General features: G+C 67.1%; 1 protein-coding gene across 2 annotated transcripts in view; it reads right to left on the reverse strand.

Annotated features, from left to right (window-relative positions):
• Window positions 1-195: 195 nt before the first annotated feature.
• Window positions 196-17,208, reverse strand: part of DNAH2 (dynein axonemal heavy chain 2) — a gene marked incomplete at its 3' end in the record, with an annotated part of 47,106 nt that continues 30,093 nt past the window's right edge. For both annotated transcript variants that reach the window (XM_034757085.1, XM_034757086.1), the window contains 21 exon segments: window positions 196-346; window positions 803-877; window positions 1,452-1,628; window positions 2,084-2,198; window positions 2,719-2,870; window positions 3,162-3,390; window positions 4,219-4,403; window positions 5,370-5,561; window positions 5,672-5,862; window positions 6,631-6,814; window positions 7,556-7,704; window positions 8,075-8,261; window positions 9,477-9,603; window positions 10,427-10,626; window positions 10,909-11,053; window positions 14,354-14,487; window positions 14,655-14,803; window positions 15,128-15,278; window positions 15,503-15,569; window positions 16,341-16,489; window positions 16,756-16,881. In XM_034757085.1, the coding sequence (XP_034612976.1) occupies window positions 196-346; window positions 803-877; window positions 1,452-1,628; window positions 2,084-2,198; window positions 2,719-2,870; window positions 3,162-3,390; window positions 4,219-4,403; window positions 5,370-5,561; window positions 5,672-5,862; window positions 6,631-6,814; window positions 7,556-7,704; window positions 8,075-8,261; window positions 9,477-9,603; window positions 10,427-10,626; window positions 10,909-11,053; window positions 14,354-14,487; window positions 14,655-14,803; window positions 15,128-15,278; window positions 15,503-15,569; window positions 16,341-16,489; window positions 16,756-16,881 (3,235 nt within the window).

Genomic DNA, 17,208 nt, shown 5'->3' on the forward strand with positions numbered 1-17,208 from the left:
CCCCTCCGCGCCCCCAGCCCCAGCCCCCCCCGCCCGCCCCACCCCCCCAACCCCTCCCCCACATGGGAAGCCCCCCTCAGCGCCCCCATCCCCAAACCCTCCCCCACGGGAAGCCCCGACCCCCAGCCCCTCCCCCGTCAGCCCTGCACCCCCCAGCCTCCTCCCCCCACTGGCAGTGCGCCCCCGACCCCCCACCTTTGCTGCTCTTCTTCTTGCTCTCGGCGGGTTTGAAGTGCACCGTGGGCAGGGGGCAGACGAGCTGCATCGGCTCCGCTTCCACCAGACACGAGTTCTTCTTGTCCCAGCCCGCGCCCTCCAGGTACAGCCCCCGGACCCACACGCCGTCCTGTGGGGCAGGGAGCGTCACCCGGCACGCCCCCCCCCATCATCCTGGTATGCCCCCTCCCCGGACCCACACGCCGTCCTGTGGGGCAGGGAGCGTCACCCCGGCACGGGCCCTGGACCCACACACCATCCTGGGGGGCAGGGAGCGTCACCCCGGCACGGGCCCTGGACCCACACACCATCCTGGGGGGCAGCGAGCGTCACCATGGGCACGGTCCCCAGATCCACACACCGTCCTGGGGGCAGGGAGCATCACCCCAGGTACAGCCTCCCCAATGCCGTCCTGGGGGGCAGCAGGTGTCAGGGGGTGGGGCGAAGCTGCCTCCCGTCAGCCCCGTGCCCCCCCAGACCCCTCCCCCCTCAGCCCAGTGGCCCCCAGCCCCCATGCCATCCCGGGGGTCAGGGAGGGTTAGGGGGACCCCACCCACCCCCATGGGCTCTGGCCCCAGCCACGCACCTTGGGCGGATACACCAGGTTGTTGTCATCCACCGTGGAGACGATGAACTCCCAGGACAGGGCGTCCACCGAGATCTGGAGGGGGGGGCAGTGAGAGGGGGTGGGACGGCCCCAGCCCCCCATCCTAGGAGTCTCCCCGCCCCCCAGCAGGGCTGGAAACTGCCCCAGGTGCCTCCAGCCCCCACTCTTCTCCTGGAGCCAGGGAGAGAACCCAGGAGTCCTGGCTCCCAGCCCCCCCTGCTCTAACCCACCAGCCCCCACTCCCCTCCCAGAGCCAGGGAGAGAACCCAGGAGTCCTGGCTCCCAGCCCCCCTGCTCTGACCCACCTGCCCTCACTGCCCTCCCAGAGCCGGGGAGAGAACCCAGGAGTCCTGGCTCCCAGCCCCCCTGCTCTGACCCACCAGCCCTCACTGCCCTCCCAGAGCTGGGGAGAGAACCCAGGAGTCCTGGCTCCCACCCCCCCCCCCCCCCCCCCCCCCCCCCCCNTGCTCTAACCACCAACCCCCACTCCCCTCCCAGAGACGGGGAGCGAACCCAGGAGTCCTGGCTCCCAGCCCCCCCTGCTCTAACCCACCAGCCCCCACTCCCCTCCCAGAGCCGGGGAGAGAACCCAGGCGTCTGGGCGCCCCGCCCCCCCAGCGGTACCCACGTTGTTCTGGCGGGCTGCTGCCTGCAGCACGGCCGTCAGGAACCCAGTGGGGAAGGTGAAGCCGGAGAGCCAGAAGAGCACGGGAGGATGCGCCGTCTCGGCCCAGCGGGCAAACTGCTCCACCCGCTGGCCCAAGTCCCGGGTCCAGGCGGCCAGCGGCTTCTGTGAGGGGTAGGCCTGCGAGGGGCAGAGCACAGGGGCTGGGAGGCGTGTGGGCACACGGCACAGCTCAGCATCGCTCGCCCCCCCAGCGCTTGGAGGCTTTCACACACAGGGAAATGGAGGCACAAATCACACAGGAGCCCCCAGTCCTAGCTCCACTCCCTAACTCTCTCCAGAAGGGCTCCTCAGACTGGGGGGTGGGGGTGATAAAGGGGGTGGTGCTTCTCCAAGCCCTGCCCACACCACCCGTGCAGCAGTTGAAGATTTGATGTGGGGGGGTCACTGGGCTCAGGGGGGGCAGGAACCTTCCTAATCGACCCACCAGTGGCCCCAAAGCCAGACACCCCTGGGCCCCCCAACCCGTGTGGGAGGGCAGGACTGGGGAGTCTCTGGGCCCCCAGGAAGGGCGGGGGGCACTCCCATGGGGCAGCAACTCCAGCTCTTTCCCTGGCGGCCGGGGGCGCCCTTACCCTCTCCCACATGGGGGGCACGCGGGCGTCGAAGATGCAGTTGAAGATCTCTTCCAAGGTGGTGGACATGACCACCAGCCCCTGGATGCCCCTCTCCAGCTCCACCAGCGAGGACCTAGGGGGAGGGCACAGGTCAGGCGGGGTCCCCCTTGGCCGGCCCCAGACCCGGCCCCCAACGCTGCCCCCTGGGCCAAGGAGCTGCCAGAGTCGGGGCAGCGTCGGTCGGGGATTGGGAGGTTCCTCGCTACCCACCGGGATCCCACGTTCGGTTTTCTGACTTGCAGGAGGCTGGGCAGGGGTTTGCTGTAGTCTGGGCACTGCACAGAGCCCCAGACCAAGATTGGGGCCCCGTCGTGCCAGGCGCTGCCCACACCCCCCCAACCGAGATTAGGGCCCGTCGTGCCAGGCGCTGCCCACACCCCCCCGACCGAGATTGGGGCCCGTCGTGCCAGGCGCTGCCCACACACCCCCGACCGAGATCAGGGGCTCACCCTACCGCACTGCACAGCCCCACGGAAAGGCAGTCCCTGGAGTGGGGATAACAGCTAAGCCGGACTGGGGCCCATCCAGCCACGCAAGCCAGGGTTGAGCCTCGTGCCCCCCAGGCCCCGAGGCCCGGCAGTCGTGGCGCTGACCTGATGACCTGCAGCAGGGCGTTGTAGCGCTGGATCTCCTGCAGCAGCACCACGTTGAGGGGCGAAGGGTCGTCGGCCAGCACCTTCTGGGTGCCCCTGTAGTCTAGCTCCTGCGGGATCTTGCTCAGCACGTCGGCCGACAGCTCCAGGACCTGCCGGGCGAGGGGCGCGTGAGCCGCGGGCGGGACCTGGGGGAGATCCCTGCGGGATGGAGCCCCCGTGCCCCAGAACTGCGGGCAGGTGGGGACCGTGGGGGTGTCCCCGCAGGATTGAGCCCCCTCGTCCCAGAACCACGGGTGGCTCTCGGAGTCTGCAGGCAGCCAGGAGAGTCGGTGGCAGTGCCTGATTGGGAGCAAACCCCCAGGCCCAGCTTGCAGCACCCAGGACCCTCCCCTCTAGAGTGCAGGTGGCACCGGAGCCCGGGTCCCCCTGCCGCCGGGTACCTTGTCCTCGCGGCTCTGCCCGGCGGCCCCGCTGGGCGTGATCTGGGGCTGCAGGGACAGTAGGGTCTCAAAGAGGGTCCTGGCCTCGGTGATCTGGGAGGCCACGTCGGCGTTGGGGTGCTGGCCGAAGGCCTCAGGCAGGTCCATGCCAGGCAGCATGCTGATGAACTCCCGGTAGGAGGCCAGGTTCCCGTCCTTGGGGATGTAGTAGGTGTCGAGCACCGACAGCCTGAGGGCACGGGGAGAGTCAGGGCTCGCAACCACTCGGCCCCCCCCGCTCACCCAGCCCCCCCACTTGGGCTATTTCTGCCTGCACAGGGCGAGCCATCCTCACAGGAGACCCCCGAGGAGAGGAGCAGGCAGGGAAGCACCCACGAGGGGGGTACAACTCAAAGCGCCACTGTTACTGCCCTCTGCCTCCTTTTAGCCGGGTCCCTTGGGTGCCCCTCTGCAGTGGTGCCCCAGGACACTCCCCCCCCCCCCCGGCGATTTCAGCATCCCTGCTTTATACAGAGTGAAACGGATTTATTTGGGGGTTGGATCCCATTGGGAGCTGGGGAGCTGGGTGCTGGAGACAGGAGCACTTGCTGAGCAGTTTTTGGTTAAAGTCTGCAGCGTTGGGGGCGGGCTGTAGCAGGCAGGCGTGTCTGGCTCAACAAGGCAGGGCTCTGGAGTCCCAAGCTGGCAGGAAAACGGGCTCAGAGGTAATCTCAGCACGTCAGGTGACAGTGCCAAGGGGGCCTCTGTGACCAAACCCGTCATAAACAGGATCCAGAGGTAGACGGGAAGGACAAGGGGGATCAGGATCACGAAAAGCCCAGAACAACCCTCAGATGGGGACAGAACAAACGAAGGGGAAAGCCAGCATCAACCGGAGCGACACCGACCCAGCCGTGTGAACGAGGCTTGGGGCAGACGGAAGCTGGTTGAGAAGGGACTGAGGGCGGATTGCCGGCGCAGCCCTATGCGCAGGGCGTGTGGGTGGGCCGAACGGGCATTGACACTACTCGCAGGAGGAGGGGTTGAGGTTGACGCTGAGCAGGCCCCGCCCCCGTACTTGTAGAAGGGCGCAGCCAAGCTCTGCTCGCAGAAGTAGTCGTTGATGTAGGTGGTGAGCAGGCGCCGGTCCCAGCTGTCTGTCACGTGTCCCCCATAGTTGACACCTGCGATCAGGTACTTGAGGGCGTCCCAGGGCGTCTCCTCGTACTCATCCAGGTACAGGCTCAGCAGGTTCTCCGACACCTGGGGGGCGCAGACGGCACCACGCCAATGCCACAGGGCCCATGGCGTCCGCTCGGGTGGGCACCAGGGGCTGCTATTGCCAGGTTCAGCAGAGCGCCTCGCAGGGAGCCCTGGGGCCTTCTGGGGGCCCTGGGGCATGAGCTGCCTGGCTCTCGTGGGGGTCCCAGGGTCTTGTGAGGGGAGGGGGGTTGTTATTGTAGGTTCCCAGAGAAGTATGTGGGCTGGTTTGTTACTATAGGGTCTCATGAAGCCAGGCTTGTTATTGTAGGGTCTGATAGGGGAACACCTGGGGGTTTGTTGTTATAGGGTCTGATGGGGGAACTCACAGGGGTTTGTTGTTGTAGGGTCTGTGGGTGGTGGTGGGGGGGGGGTTGTTATCATTGGCTCTGGTGGCGGCAGGGAGTTGTTATCGTAGGGTCTGACGGGGCAAACACCCGGGGGGGTTTGTTGTAGGGTCTGACCGGGGAATACACTGGGGGGGGGGAGGGTTGTTGTTGTAAGGTCTGGGGGTCGGAGTGGCTTGTTATCATTGGCTCTGGCGGTGGTGGTGGGTTGCTACCGTTGGCTCTGGGGGTGCCAGGAGGGTGGTTATCGTTGGCTCCTGTGGTGGTGGTGCTGGGGGGTAGTTACCGTTGGCTCTGGAGGTGCCGGGGGGTTGTTACTGTTGGCACTGGGGGTACCAGGGGATTGTTACTGTTGGCTCTGGTGGTGGTGGTGGTGCCAGGGGGTTGTTACTGTTGGCTCTGCGGGTGCCGGGGGTTGTTACCGTGGCTCTGGCGATGGCGGGGGGTTGTTACAGTTGGCTCTGGGGGTGCTGGGGGGTTGTTACTGTTGGCCCGGGGAGTGGAGGTGGTGCCGGGGGGTTGTTACCGTTGGCTCTGGGGTTGATTATCGGCTCTGGCGGGGGGTTGTTCCCGCAGGGTTTGGCCACGGCCGTCACCCCCCCGCCCCCGGTGCCCCGCCCACCTCGAAGTCGGAGTCGTTGAAGCCGTACACCACGTTCCAGCCGAGCTGCAGGAATTTCTTGCGCTCCAGCAGGACGCTGTGGAAGAAGCAGAGGGCGAACAGCAGCTTCTTGTACTTGGCCGGCTTGGTGCAGCGCCCGAACTGTGGCTCCGTCACCAGCTGGTACAGGCGCTTCATGTTGGCCTTGAGACCCTGCCAGGGAGAGGGGGAGGGGCTCAGCGCGGGCACCAGCCTGCCCCTGCCCGGCTGGGACGCAGGGCTCGGGCACGGCTGGCACAGGGCAGGGCGGGTGCCCCTCTCACCGTGGGAGGCTCCGTGGTCATCTTGATGCTGGCCTGCAGGATGGAGATGGGGAAGTCGGGGTGGGGGCTGGAGCTGAGCCAGAGGCGGAAGGCCGGGTGCGGCTCCTCCACCTGCAGCTGCTCCACCAGCTTGTCCAGCTGCGGCATCCAGGACAGCGAGAGGTGGCAGTTGGCCAGGAACACCCAGTTCCCTGTCGGCGAGCACAGGGGAGAGACGAGTGGGCCTCCAGGACGCCGGGATCCGCGCCGGCCGGGCCCAGCCCCTCCCCGATCCCACCCACGGATCCCACCCATGGGTCCACCGGCCGGCCGGGCCCAGCCCCTCCCCGATCCCACCCACAGGTCCCCAGGCTGGCAGGGCCCCGAGCCTCCCCGGATCCCATTCCTGTGACTCCTGGCCAGGCCCAGCCCCTCCCTGGATCCCACCCCCAGATCCTACCCAATTAGTCCCCGCCGACCAGGCCTAGACCCTCCCCGGATCCCACCCATGGGTCCCCCGGCCCCCAACCCCAGCTGTACTGGAGATATGGCCTCCCGTCCGGCATGGTTGTCCTGGGTCAGGCACAGATCCTAGCGGGCTGATCTTTCTCTGGGGTCTGGCTTGGATCCACTGGCTGGGCCCCCATCCCTGTGCCCGCTGCCCCTCAGCCCCAGCCCTGGGGGCACAGGATGCCGTGTGGCATGAGGGCCAGCGAACGAGACAGACCATCAGGGCCTGACAGAGCCTCGGGCAGGGAGTCCCCTGGTTCTTCAGCAACCCCTGGCATCGGGCCAGGGCCCCAGCGCGAGCTCTGCTGTGGGAGGCTCTGGGGTTGGCGGGGAGCACGTGCAATGGGGAGTGTGTGGATCTGTGGGTCGGATGGCAGCAGAGGCTCCTGGGGCGCTGCCCACCCATAACGCCAGGGTGAGGCAAGGATCCCCTGGCGCTGCTGGCAGTAGAGGGGCTATGACACACTCACCGTCCCGGACCCCCTCCTGGATCATGCGGGTGGCGATGGGGGCCTGGCCCTGCCCCAGCGACAGGGCGTGGAAGCGCTGGGCCATGCCCGACTGGTCAGCCAGCTGCAGCAGCGAGGAGGTGGGGTCCACGCCGGGGGACAGCACGAAGATCAGGGGGGTCCGGGGCGTGGAGTCCTCCACCACCTGCGGCAGGGGGAGGGAAGCAGTACGCTCTGGGGGGGGGGGGGGGGGGGGCCGGGGGGCCCGGTTGGCGGGGGGGGGGGGGGGGGGGGGGGGGGCAGGGCAGGAGGCCGGTTTGGGGGGGCACAGAGGCCCATCTACCCCGGTGTCCCACTTCCTTGGACCAGCCCCATGAGCCCATCTACCCCAGCGTCCCGCCTCCTCCCTGCCCCCCTGGATCAGCCCCATGGGCACGTCTACCCCGGCGTCCCGCCTCTTCGGACCAGCCCCAGGGGCCCGTCTACCCCGGCGTCCCGCCTCCTCGGACCAGCCCCATGGGCCCATCTACCCCGGTATCCCACCTCCTCGGACCAGCCCCATGGGCCCATCTACCCTGGCGTCCCGCCTCCTCCCTGCCCGCCGGATCAGCCCCAGGGGCCTGTCTACCCCGGCGTCCCGCCTCCTCCCTGCCCCCCTGGATCAGCCCCTTGGGTCCATGCAGACTGGGATCCTGCCTCCAGCTGTTGCCTGCACCAGATTATCTCTGAGGAACTGCCTGTTGTGCCATGGTGCGGGTGGGGGGGGTCCTCTTGGGGGGCCCCCGGGAAAATGGTTTCACTGCCCTTATTCCAGCACATGTCTGAAAGGGGGCCCCGGGGTCCTGGGTAAAGGCATCCAGTGGCAGGGAGTTCCGCAGGTTCCCACATCCGTCTGCCGCTGGCCGATCCCTTCACCCAGGGAGGGGGAGCCCCCCCGCCCACTCACCGACTTCATGTTGAGCACGGGCGGCTCGATGAACTGGGAGCCCAGGTTGGAGACGATGAAGAACGTGACGCAGAAGGCGACGCGGTCCGGCCGCAGGGACCGCACCACCAGCATCCGCTGCATCTGGTTGCAGGAGTTCTCCCACTCGCCTGCAGGGGGCGACACGGGGAGGGGAGGCCAACAGTGGGTTGCTGGTGGGGCAGCCCCATGCTCAGCACACTGTTGGGGGGGGCCCCCCAAGGAGTCGGAGGGAGCCAGGAGGCAGTGGGGAGATAGCCATGGCGTCCCCCACCTTCCCCCCACACACACTGCCGCCGCCTGGCATCATCGCTGGGCACGGGACACCATGCAGCGCACCAGCATCCCCACCTGTTCTAACCCACCAGCCCCTACTCCCCTCCCAGAGCCAGGGAGAGAACCCAGGAGTCCTGGCTCCCTGCTCTCATCCACCAGCCCTCACTCCCCTCCCAGCGCCGGGGAGGGAACCCAGGCGTCCCGGCTCCCGTGCCCGCGGCTGACCTGGCAGCAGGGCCTTCTCGGGCTTGGCGCTGGTGTACCAGAGGTGCCAGTCCCGCGGGTACTGCTCGAAGGAGTTCATGATGCCGTGGAAGTTGGTGAGCTTGTCCAGCTCGGTGACGTTGTCCCAGTAGGTGTCGGCCAGCCAGCCACTGCAGGGGTTGTCCATCTGCCCCTCCCGGTCCAGCACCTGCGGGGGGCAGCTGAGCCGGGCACCATGCGGAGCCAGCCCCCCTGCACCAGGAGGGTGCCGGGGGCCCCAGCAACATGTGCCAGCCCCCAGGGGGCAAATACGGCCAGGACGCCGGGGCTCCTGGGCTAGAATTCACTGTAAAATGGCACCTCCAGCTTCACAGAGCCCCCTAGTGCTGCCCTGGGGCCAGCCGCCTGCCAGGGGAGAGCACCCCCTGCTGAGACCCCCACTCCCTGCCCCACAGCGCCCCCTAGTGCTGCCCTGGGGCCAGCCGCCTGCCAGGGGAGAGCACCCCCTGCTGAGCCCCCCACTCCCTGCCCCACAGCGCCCTCTAGTGCTGCCCTGGGGCCAGCCCTGCCTGCCAGGGGAGAGCGCCCCCTGCTGAACCCCCCGCCTCGCTGTGACGAACTGGGACTGTTCTTAACGTGGCCTTTGAATGCTGAGTGGAGAGTGTTGGCTGGGAAGGTCGCAGGGGAGTGTGGCTAGGATAGTCTGCATTGGGGGGTGGGAGACTGACCGAGGGAGAATACCTGAGCATGTAACATGAGAACCCAGGAAGGGGTTAGAGGCCTGGTGACACCTTTGCCCGGGAAACTGAACAAAGTCTGGGGGAGGAGTTTTTCAGGAGCTGGCTGGTAATGGAGGGAGCCCTGATGGGGCTCTGCCCCCCAATGGGGCTGTGGTGCCCCTGGGACCCCAAGATGGACCTAACTGAGGGGGTCCTGTTGTCTGTGCCTGCAAGACCTGTCTTGGACTGTATTCCTGTCGTCTAAATAAACCTTCTGCTTTACTGGCTGGCTGAGAGTGCAGGGCTTTGTGTCCCCCCACACTCCGTGACACCCGCTCTCTGCCCCACAACGCCCCCTAGTGCTGCCCTGGGGCCAGCCCTGCCTGCCAGGGGAGAGTGCCCCCTGCTGAGCCCCCTGCCCCGTTCCCTGCCCCACAGCGCCCCCTAGTGCTGCCCTGGGGCCAGCCCTGCCTGCCAGGGGAGAGCAGCTCCTGCTGAGCTCCCTGCCCCACAGCGCCCCCTAGCGCCACCCTGGGGCATTGAGGTCAGCCCGCCCCATGTTGGTGGCAGCTGTGCTGGGGTTGCTCTAACAGCTGCATTTCAAGGGAGGCTCCGTAGGGAGCAGAGGGGGCTCCAGCCCCGTTCCCCAGCAGGGAGGAGAGGAGGGTGCCCCCTGCTGGGGAGCAGCTCGCTGCCGCACTCACCACGCCCCCTCGCAGGAAGAAGTTGTACTCGTCCATCTTGAGGTTGCCCGAAGTCTCCAGGATCTTGGCGCACATCTGGAAGCTGAAGAGCAGCTTGTGGCGCTCAAAGAGGCCGCGACAGGTGAACCTGCGGGGAGAGCAGGGGGTGCTGGCCATGGGGCAGGACGGTCTCCCCTCGGCACCCACCGCGGGCCGGGCTGGAGGCCAGTCTCCCATCCCCCGCATCTCTGTCTGTAGCTCCCCATGCCCCGGGACCTGTACACAATGTAGGAAGGGAGATCTCCGTACCTGTACTCGGTGTCCCCATACCCATACCTGGCATGGGGGGGTCCCTGTACCCAGCATGGCGGGGTCCCTGTACCCATACCCGGCGTAGGGGGCTCCCCGTACCCGGTGTGGGGGTCCCTGTACCCGGCGTGGGGGGATCCCCGTACCCATACCCGGCATGGGGGGCTCCCCGTACCCAGCGTAGGGTATCCGTACCCGGTGTGGGAGGTCCCCTGACACCGGCGTGGGGCCCCGTACCTGTACACGGCGTAAGGGGCAGTCCCCGTCCCCGGCGTGGGAGGTCCCCGCCCCCGGCTCGGGCCCCGTACCTGTACACGACATAGGGGGAGGTTCCCGTCCCCGGCGCGGGGCCCCGTACCTGTACACGGCGTAGGGGGGCGGTTCCCGACCCCGGCGCGGGGCCCCATACCTGTACACGGCATAGGGGGGCGGTTCCCGTCCCCGGCGCGGGGCCCCGTACCTGTACACGGCGTAGGGGGGCGGTCCCCGTCCTCGGCGCAGGGTCGCGTACCTGTACACGGCGTAGGGGGCGGTTCCCGTCCCTGGCGCGGGGCCCCGTACCTGTACACGGCGTAGGGGGTGGTTCCCGTCCCCGGCGCGGGATCCCGTACCTGTACACGGCGTAGGGGGGTGGTTCCCGTCCCCGGCACGGGGCCCTGTACCTGTACACGGCGTAGGTGTGGTACTCGTTCAGGTAGCGGATCCGCTCCTCCAGTTTGGCGCTGCGGTGGCTCTTGTGGATACTCATGTTGAACAGGTCGATGTAGGCGTCCAGGGAGAACTGGTACATGGGGTCGATGCGGCCCATGTCATTGAGCACGAAGAAGAGGATGGAGGCTCTCTGGGCGCAGGGCCTGTAGGCCTGTGGGGAAGGGCGGGAGCATGGCGCCCGTCAGCCTCAGGCAGGACTCCCAGAGGGCGCCCACACCGCACCCACATGCCCTCCCGGGGCTCGGCACGTCTCCACTGGCACGGGCCAGCAGCGGGCGTCTAACCACAGTGTGGATGGCCTCTCCTGCCGAGCCATCTGGGCCCGGATCAGAGCCCCCATTCCCTGGGCATGGCTGGCATTGCCAGGGAGCCAGGCTGAAGCCCATGGGGAAGATGGGCGGGGGGCGCCGGACGCAGCCCCGGCCCCCCTCACCTCGCGGGCGGTGTCGATCTTGATCTCCGTGGTCTCGCTGGTCTCCAGCTGCTCTGTCACCTCGTTGGCCGTCACCTTGGAGGTCTGCAGGGTGTTCACCAGTTGCACGTCGTCCAGCAGCGAACCGGTGGCTTCGTTCAGCAGCCTGCGGGGACGGGCGGCAGCCAAGGGTCAGCAGGCTCCCGCCGCCCCCCAATCCTGCCCTGTGCCCCTGTCACGGAGTATTGGGGGACTCAGGGCCCTGCACCCCCGGCTTCCTGCGATTCACCGTGATTCTCAGCCAGCCAGTAAAGCAGAAGGTTTATTTAGACGACAGGAATACAGTCCAAGACAGGTCTTGCAGGCACAGACAACAGGACCCCCCTCAGTTAGGTCCATCTTGGGGTCCCAGGGCGCCCCACCCCTTTGGGAGGTCAGAGCCCTCTCTGCCTCCCAGCCACATCACCAGCCAGCTCCTGAAACTCTGCCTTCAGCGACCCCTCCCACAGCCTTTGTTCAGTTTCCCGGGCAAAGGTGTCACCTGGCCTCTAACCCCTTCCTGGGTTCTCATGTTACACGCTCAGGTATTCTCCTTTGGTCAGTCTCCCCTCCCCCAATGCAGACTATCCTAGCCACACTCCCCTGTCAGCATTCACAGACCACAGTAAGAACAGTCCCAGTTCGTCACATCTCCCCCCTTCGAGACCGAACTGAGCGGGGTCACTTTAGCCAGTGACCCGGGGAAGTTCGAACCTACCCCCGTTCCCATGGATGCCCCAGCATCCCTCCAGTTCCTTGGTGAGAATTACACCAGGCCCCTCCAGTTTCACGCCCCCCCTTAGGTCGGGGTGCTCGATGGCACTCGCAGTTCGCATGTGGGAAGGTTTATGCGGCCTGTGCCCTTTTCCCACCCCAATAACCCTGGGGTTCCAACTGGGTTGGGGTCTTCTCCAGCGTTCCAGTCTGGAGGTCGGTGATTCGGGTTCTCTTGGTTCAAAGCCCCCCTTTTAACCTTGGCCACCCTCTGGAAAAGCTCCTCTATGCTGGGCAAGGGTCCTAAGGCCATTTTCCCCTTGTCCCAGGCCTTCCTCCCCCTCTGACAGGGGTCACAGGATCCGCAGTACTGTCGGACAGTAACAAAGACCCCAGGCCAGTAAAAGCTCCGTAGCAGCCTCTGCTGGGTACGCCAGGTTCCCTGGTGCCGAGAGGGGAATGTTATGGGCCCGGTACAGCAGCTGGCAGCGATACTTCTGGGGTACCACCAGCTGCCTCCTGATCCCCCCCGACTCCATTTTCCCTGGGGGAGCCCATTCTCGGTACAGGAACCCCTTCTCCCACAGGAACCTTTTCCGGCCACCTCGTCCCATGGTCTGTATCGCACTGAGGTCAGCCAGGTCCCTTATCTTCCGCAAGGAGGGATCTTTCTGCACCTCGGCCTGGAACTCAGCATCTGGGACAGGGATGGCCACCTGCTCTTTCTTGCCAGCTGGGTCTGAAGCTGCAGCCTCCCTGAGCCGTGTCCCTGGGTGTTCCCTCCCCACCAGGTTAGGGTCCTGCGCCTCAGGCAAGGCACCCTCCCCAAGGTCAGGGCGCAGTGCCCCTCGCCGGCTCTGACTGCAGGTCACAACCAGTGCCCTTTGGGGGTTGCTTGGCCAGTCCTCCAGGTCCCCCCCCATCAACACCTCAGTGGGCAAATACGGGTGTACCCCCACGTCCTTGGGGCCCTCCTTGGCCCCCCACTTCAGGTGTACCCTCGCCACGGGCACTTTGACTGGTGTCCCGCCCACCCCCCTCAGGGTCAGGTAGGTGTTGGGCACCACCTGATCTGGGGCCACCACCTCGGGCTGGGCCAGCGTCACCTCTGCGCCCGTATCCCAGTATCCACTGACCTTCCTCCCATCCACCTCCAGGGGAACAAGGTACTCTCTCCGAAGGGACAGCCCCGCGCCCACCGTATAAACCAAAAACCCTGAGTCTGGAGCATCCAGCCCCCCAGAGGAGCTGGCCTGGAGTTCTCCTCCCTCCTTAGCAGGTGGTACTCTGCCAGCCCCCCTTCTCTGGGAATGCTGCCCCTCGTCTGGCTGGGTCTCTACCCAGTCAACCCTCTGTGGGTTCGGTCTGCTCAGTCTGTCCCTGAGCCTGTGGCACTGGGCCCGTATGTGGCCTTTCTGGCCACAGTGATAGCAGCCCATGTCCCGTGGGTCCCCTCGAGTGGGTCGGATGGTGTCACGGAGTATTGGGGGACTCAGGGCCCTGCACCCCCGGCTTCCTGTGATTCACCATNAAGCCCTCAGCAGCCGGCTGACCACTCCCAGCTGGGACAGACACTGGGGCCTGCGCTGCATCTGCCAGGCTGCTTCCCTCAGAGACAGGGATCAGTTCATTCGCGCGATCTCCCTCCTCCAGCTGAGCAATGAGCTGTTCTTTGGTGAGCCTCCCACTGCACAGCCCCCTCTGCCTGCACAGCTCCACCAGGTCGCTCTTAAGCTGCTTGGCATACATCTTCCTGCTGGCCACTCGCCTGCCTGGGTGCTCACAGCTCCCCACAGTTCCCAGGGAGACCCCTAGTGTGCCAGCCCTTCTCGAGGTCACCACCTCTCTGCCAGGGTCGAGCTGCAGCCTCCTCCGCCCCTGGGACCACTCGCTGCGATCCCCCGGGGGACCCTGTTACTGCAACAGTCCTTCTCGCTGGTCACACACTCCCAGGGGTGATAACCGTCTCTCTCTCACTCTTCAGCCCGCCTGGTCCCCGTCAATCCCCCTTCGTTTTACTGCTCCCCAGTCACTTACTGCAGGAAGCACCTCCACGGGGTGCAGTAGATCCCGCCACTGCCACCAGTTGTCACGGAGTATTGGGGGACTCAGGGCCCTGCACCCCCGGCTCCCTGCGATTCACCATGACTCTCAGCCAGCCAGTAAAGCAGAAGGTTTATTTAGACGACAGGAACACAGTCCAAGACAGGTCTTGCAGGCACAGACAACAGGACCTCCCTCAGTTACGTCCATCTTGGGGTCCCAGGGCGCCCCAGCCCCTTTGGGAGGTCAGAGCCATCTCTGCCTCCCAGCCACATCACCAGCCAGCTCCTGAAACTCTGCCTTCAGCGACCCCTCCCACAGCCTTTGTTCAGTTTCCCGGGCAAAGGTGTCACCTGGCCTCTAACCCCTCCCTGGGTTCTCATGTTACATGCTCAGGTATTCTCCCTCGGGCAGTCTCCCCTCCCCCATTGCAGACTATCCTAGCCACACTCCCCTGTCAGCATTCCCAGACCACAGTAAGAACAGTCCCAGTTCATCACAGCCCCCTAAGATATACCGCTCTTCTGTTCACCGGGGAATGGGGCACGGGGCCGAATCTCCGCGCCGGGCAAGGGGTCCCTGGATAACCAGACGCCCACCCCAGAGGTGGACGCATCTCAGCACTGGGCGAGGGGTCCCTGCGTCACCAGCTGCCCTGCCCCAGCCCCACCTCAGAATCTCGTCCTCCAGCTCCTTCAGCTTGCTCTTGCCAGCCGCGATGTTGAGCACGAGTGAGTCCTTCTGCTCCTCCAACTCAGGCCGCTCCTTCCGCACCACGGTGCCCAGCAACTGGGCCTCCAAGCCCTGCCGAGACGAGGGGCGTCAGGCCTGCCCGGGCTGCTGCAGGCTGGGGGTCCCTCCAGAGCAAGCCAGCCCCCATGTGCCACCCATCTCCAGTCGTCCCCCTAGCCCTGGAGGTTTCAGCCCCCTGGCAGTGACCCCTTACCCCCCAGGAACCGGCCCTGCCCCACCTGTTCCTTGACGGCGAAGTTGACGATGGTGGTCTGGGAGGAGGTCTCCGGGGTGTAGTGGGGGTTTGACAGCTTGGTGGTGAGGTAGAAGCGGAAGTCGGGGCTGTACTCCACCTCCTTGTCCGCCAGCCGCAGCAACAGGCGCCCACCTGGCACACACATGGGGGCAGTCAGGGCCCCCCGAACGCAGCCGGGCCCTGCCTGGGGATGTGAGCAGGGGCCCCAGGCCAGCCCCCACTCCCCTCCCAGAGCCAGGAGAGAACCCAGGAGTCCCGGCTCCGAGCCCCCCTGCTCTAACCCACCAGCCCCCACTCCCCTCCCAGAGCCAGGGAGAGAACCCAGGAGTCTCGGCTCCCAGCCCCGCCTGCTCTAGCCCACCAGCCCCCACTCCCCTCCCAGAGCCGGGAGAGAACCCAGGAGTCCTGGCTCCCAGCCCCTGCCCCCACAGCGGAGGCCCGGGTGCCTGGCCTCACCAACTCTGGTGACGGACTTGTTGAGGATGGGGGCGAGCGAGGGGTCCAGCTCTTCCTGCACGTTCTGCAGCAGCACAGGCGAGCCGAACTGCACGGCGCCCTCCAGCACCCGCAGGTAGTCGCCCATCTGCAGGTCGATGATCTTCAGGCCCTGCAGGGGGCGCCAGCACCGGGGTGAGCAGTCAGTCCCCCACTCCCGGACCCTCTGCGCCCCCAGCCCTCGCCAGCTGCCAGCCCCCGGGGGCATGGGATGGACAGGAGCCGGGAGGAGAGTGCAGAGGGCACACGGCAGGGTGTGGCCTAGTGGGGGCAGTGGCTCTGGTCAGCTCCGCCCCCCAAGTGAGGGGATCCCAGGCACCGCCCCCTGCTGCTCACCTTGGCAGCTTCCATGTTCTTGATCCACTTGGAGGCCTGGCACTGCGGGTCGATCATCAGCGGCCACCTGGCAACGGGGACAGGGGCAGATCAATGGGGCTCAGAGCTGGGCCGCCTCCTGCCAGGATCTCAGCGCCAGCCAGCACCCAGCGTTCGCCCCCCGTCCCCGCCTCAGCCGCTCCTCTGCCCCCCAGCACAGCTGGGAAACAGCTGCCATGCCCCACCCGGGGCGAGGGATCCCTAAGTAACCAGCTGCCCGCCCCAGAGGTGGCTGCATCTCAGCTCCGGGGGAGGAGTCCCTGGATAACCAGCCACCTCGCCCCAGAGGTGGCTGAATCTCAGCGCCGGGCGAGGAGTCCCTGGATAACCAGCCACCTCGCCCCAGAGGTGGCTGCATCTCAGCGCCGGGCAAGGGGTCCCCGTGTAACCAGCCGCCCTTCCCCAGAGGTGGCTGCATATTAGCGCCGGGCGAGGGGTCCCTGCCAGGGGCAATGCGTTGGGCAGGGCCGGGGGCAGTGTGTCAGGCGGGGCTGGGGGCAGTGCGTCGGGCGGGGCTGGGGCCGGGGCCAGGGCCAGCGCGGTGGACGGGGACAGGGCCGGGGGCAGCGCGGTGGACGGGGACAGGGCCGGGGGCAGTGCAGTGGACGGGACAGAGCCGGGGGCAGTGCGTTGGGCGGGGCCGGGGGCAGTGCGTCGGGCAGGGCCGGGGGGCAGCACGGTGGACGGGAACAGGTCCGGGGGCAGTGCGTCGGGCAGGGCCGGGGGCAGCGTGGTGGACGGGGACAGGGCCGGGGGCACCGGAGGCAGGCCGGCGGCCAAGCCAGGCCAGGCCCCTCACCGGTTGCCGCGGGTGACGATGAGCCCGTTCTCGGTGGAGAAGGCATCGGAGGGCAGCCCCTGCAGGTTCCAGGTGCGCACGATGGTGGGGTTGCAGAGGAAGCTGTCGAAGGTGAACCGTGGCGAGCAGGGCACCTGCAGCTCCCGGATCTGCGGGCACAGAGCACAGGGTCACCGGGGCTGCCCACCCCCCAGCTGCCCCATGGCGCGGGGCTCACAGGGGCAAGTGCCCGGAGCCCAGTGGGAGGACTTGGCCAGCGTGACTCAAAGGCAGCGAGCCCACCTGCCCCCTGGAGCCTCAGGGACATGTGGGGCCGGAGGGGGCGGCCCCCAGGCAGAGCGCCAGGCAGGGACAGCAGCAGCCGGGGCTCCGAGCGCTCGGGGTGCCGTGCCCAGGGCCCGCGGGTGCCAGACACCTGCTTCATCCAGATGCTGGAGACGATCTCGTCGCGGTAGCCGGACAGGAAGGGCCCCATGTAGGACAGGAAGGCAGCGGCCAGCAGGCAGTCGCCCACCACGTAGCCCAGGTCCTCCTCCAGCCCCTGCGGAGACAGCCCGGCTGAGAGCCCCGCGCCGCTGGGAGCCCCACCCCCCTGACCACCTTGGGATCCACGCCCCCCCCCCCCGGATACATGCCCCCCAGGATCCCCGCCCCCACTGCCCCCCTTGGGATCCTGCCCCCTTGGGATCCCTGCCCCCACTGCCCCTCTTGGGATCCACGCCCCCCCGGGATCCCTGCCCCCCTGGGATCCCCACCCCCACAGCCCCCCTTGGGATCCATGTCTCCCGGGATCCTCCACCCCCACTGCTGCCCTTGGGATCCCCGCCTCCCAGATCCTGCCCCCTGGGATCCCCACCCCACTGGGATC

This window comes from Trachemys scripta, chromosome 25 (assembly GCF_013100865.1).
Source record: "Trachemys scripta elegans isolate TJP31775 chromosome 25, CAS_Tse_1.0, whole genome shotgun sequence".
NCBI lineage: Eukaryota > Metazoa > Chordata > Testudines > Emydidae > Trachemys > Trachemys scripta.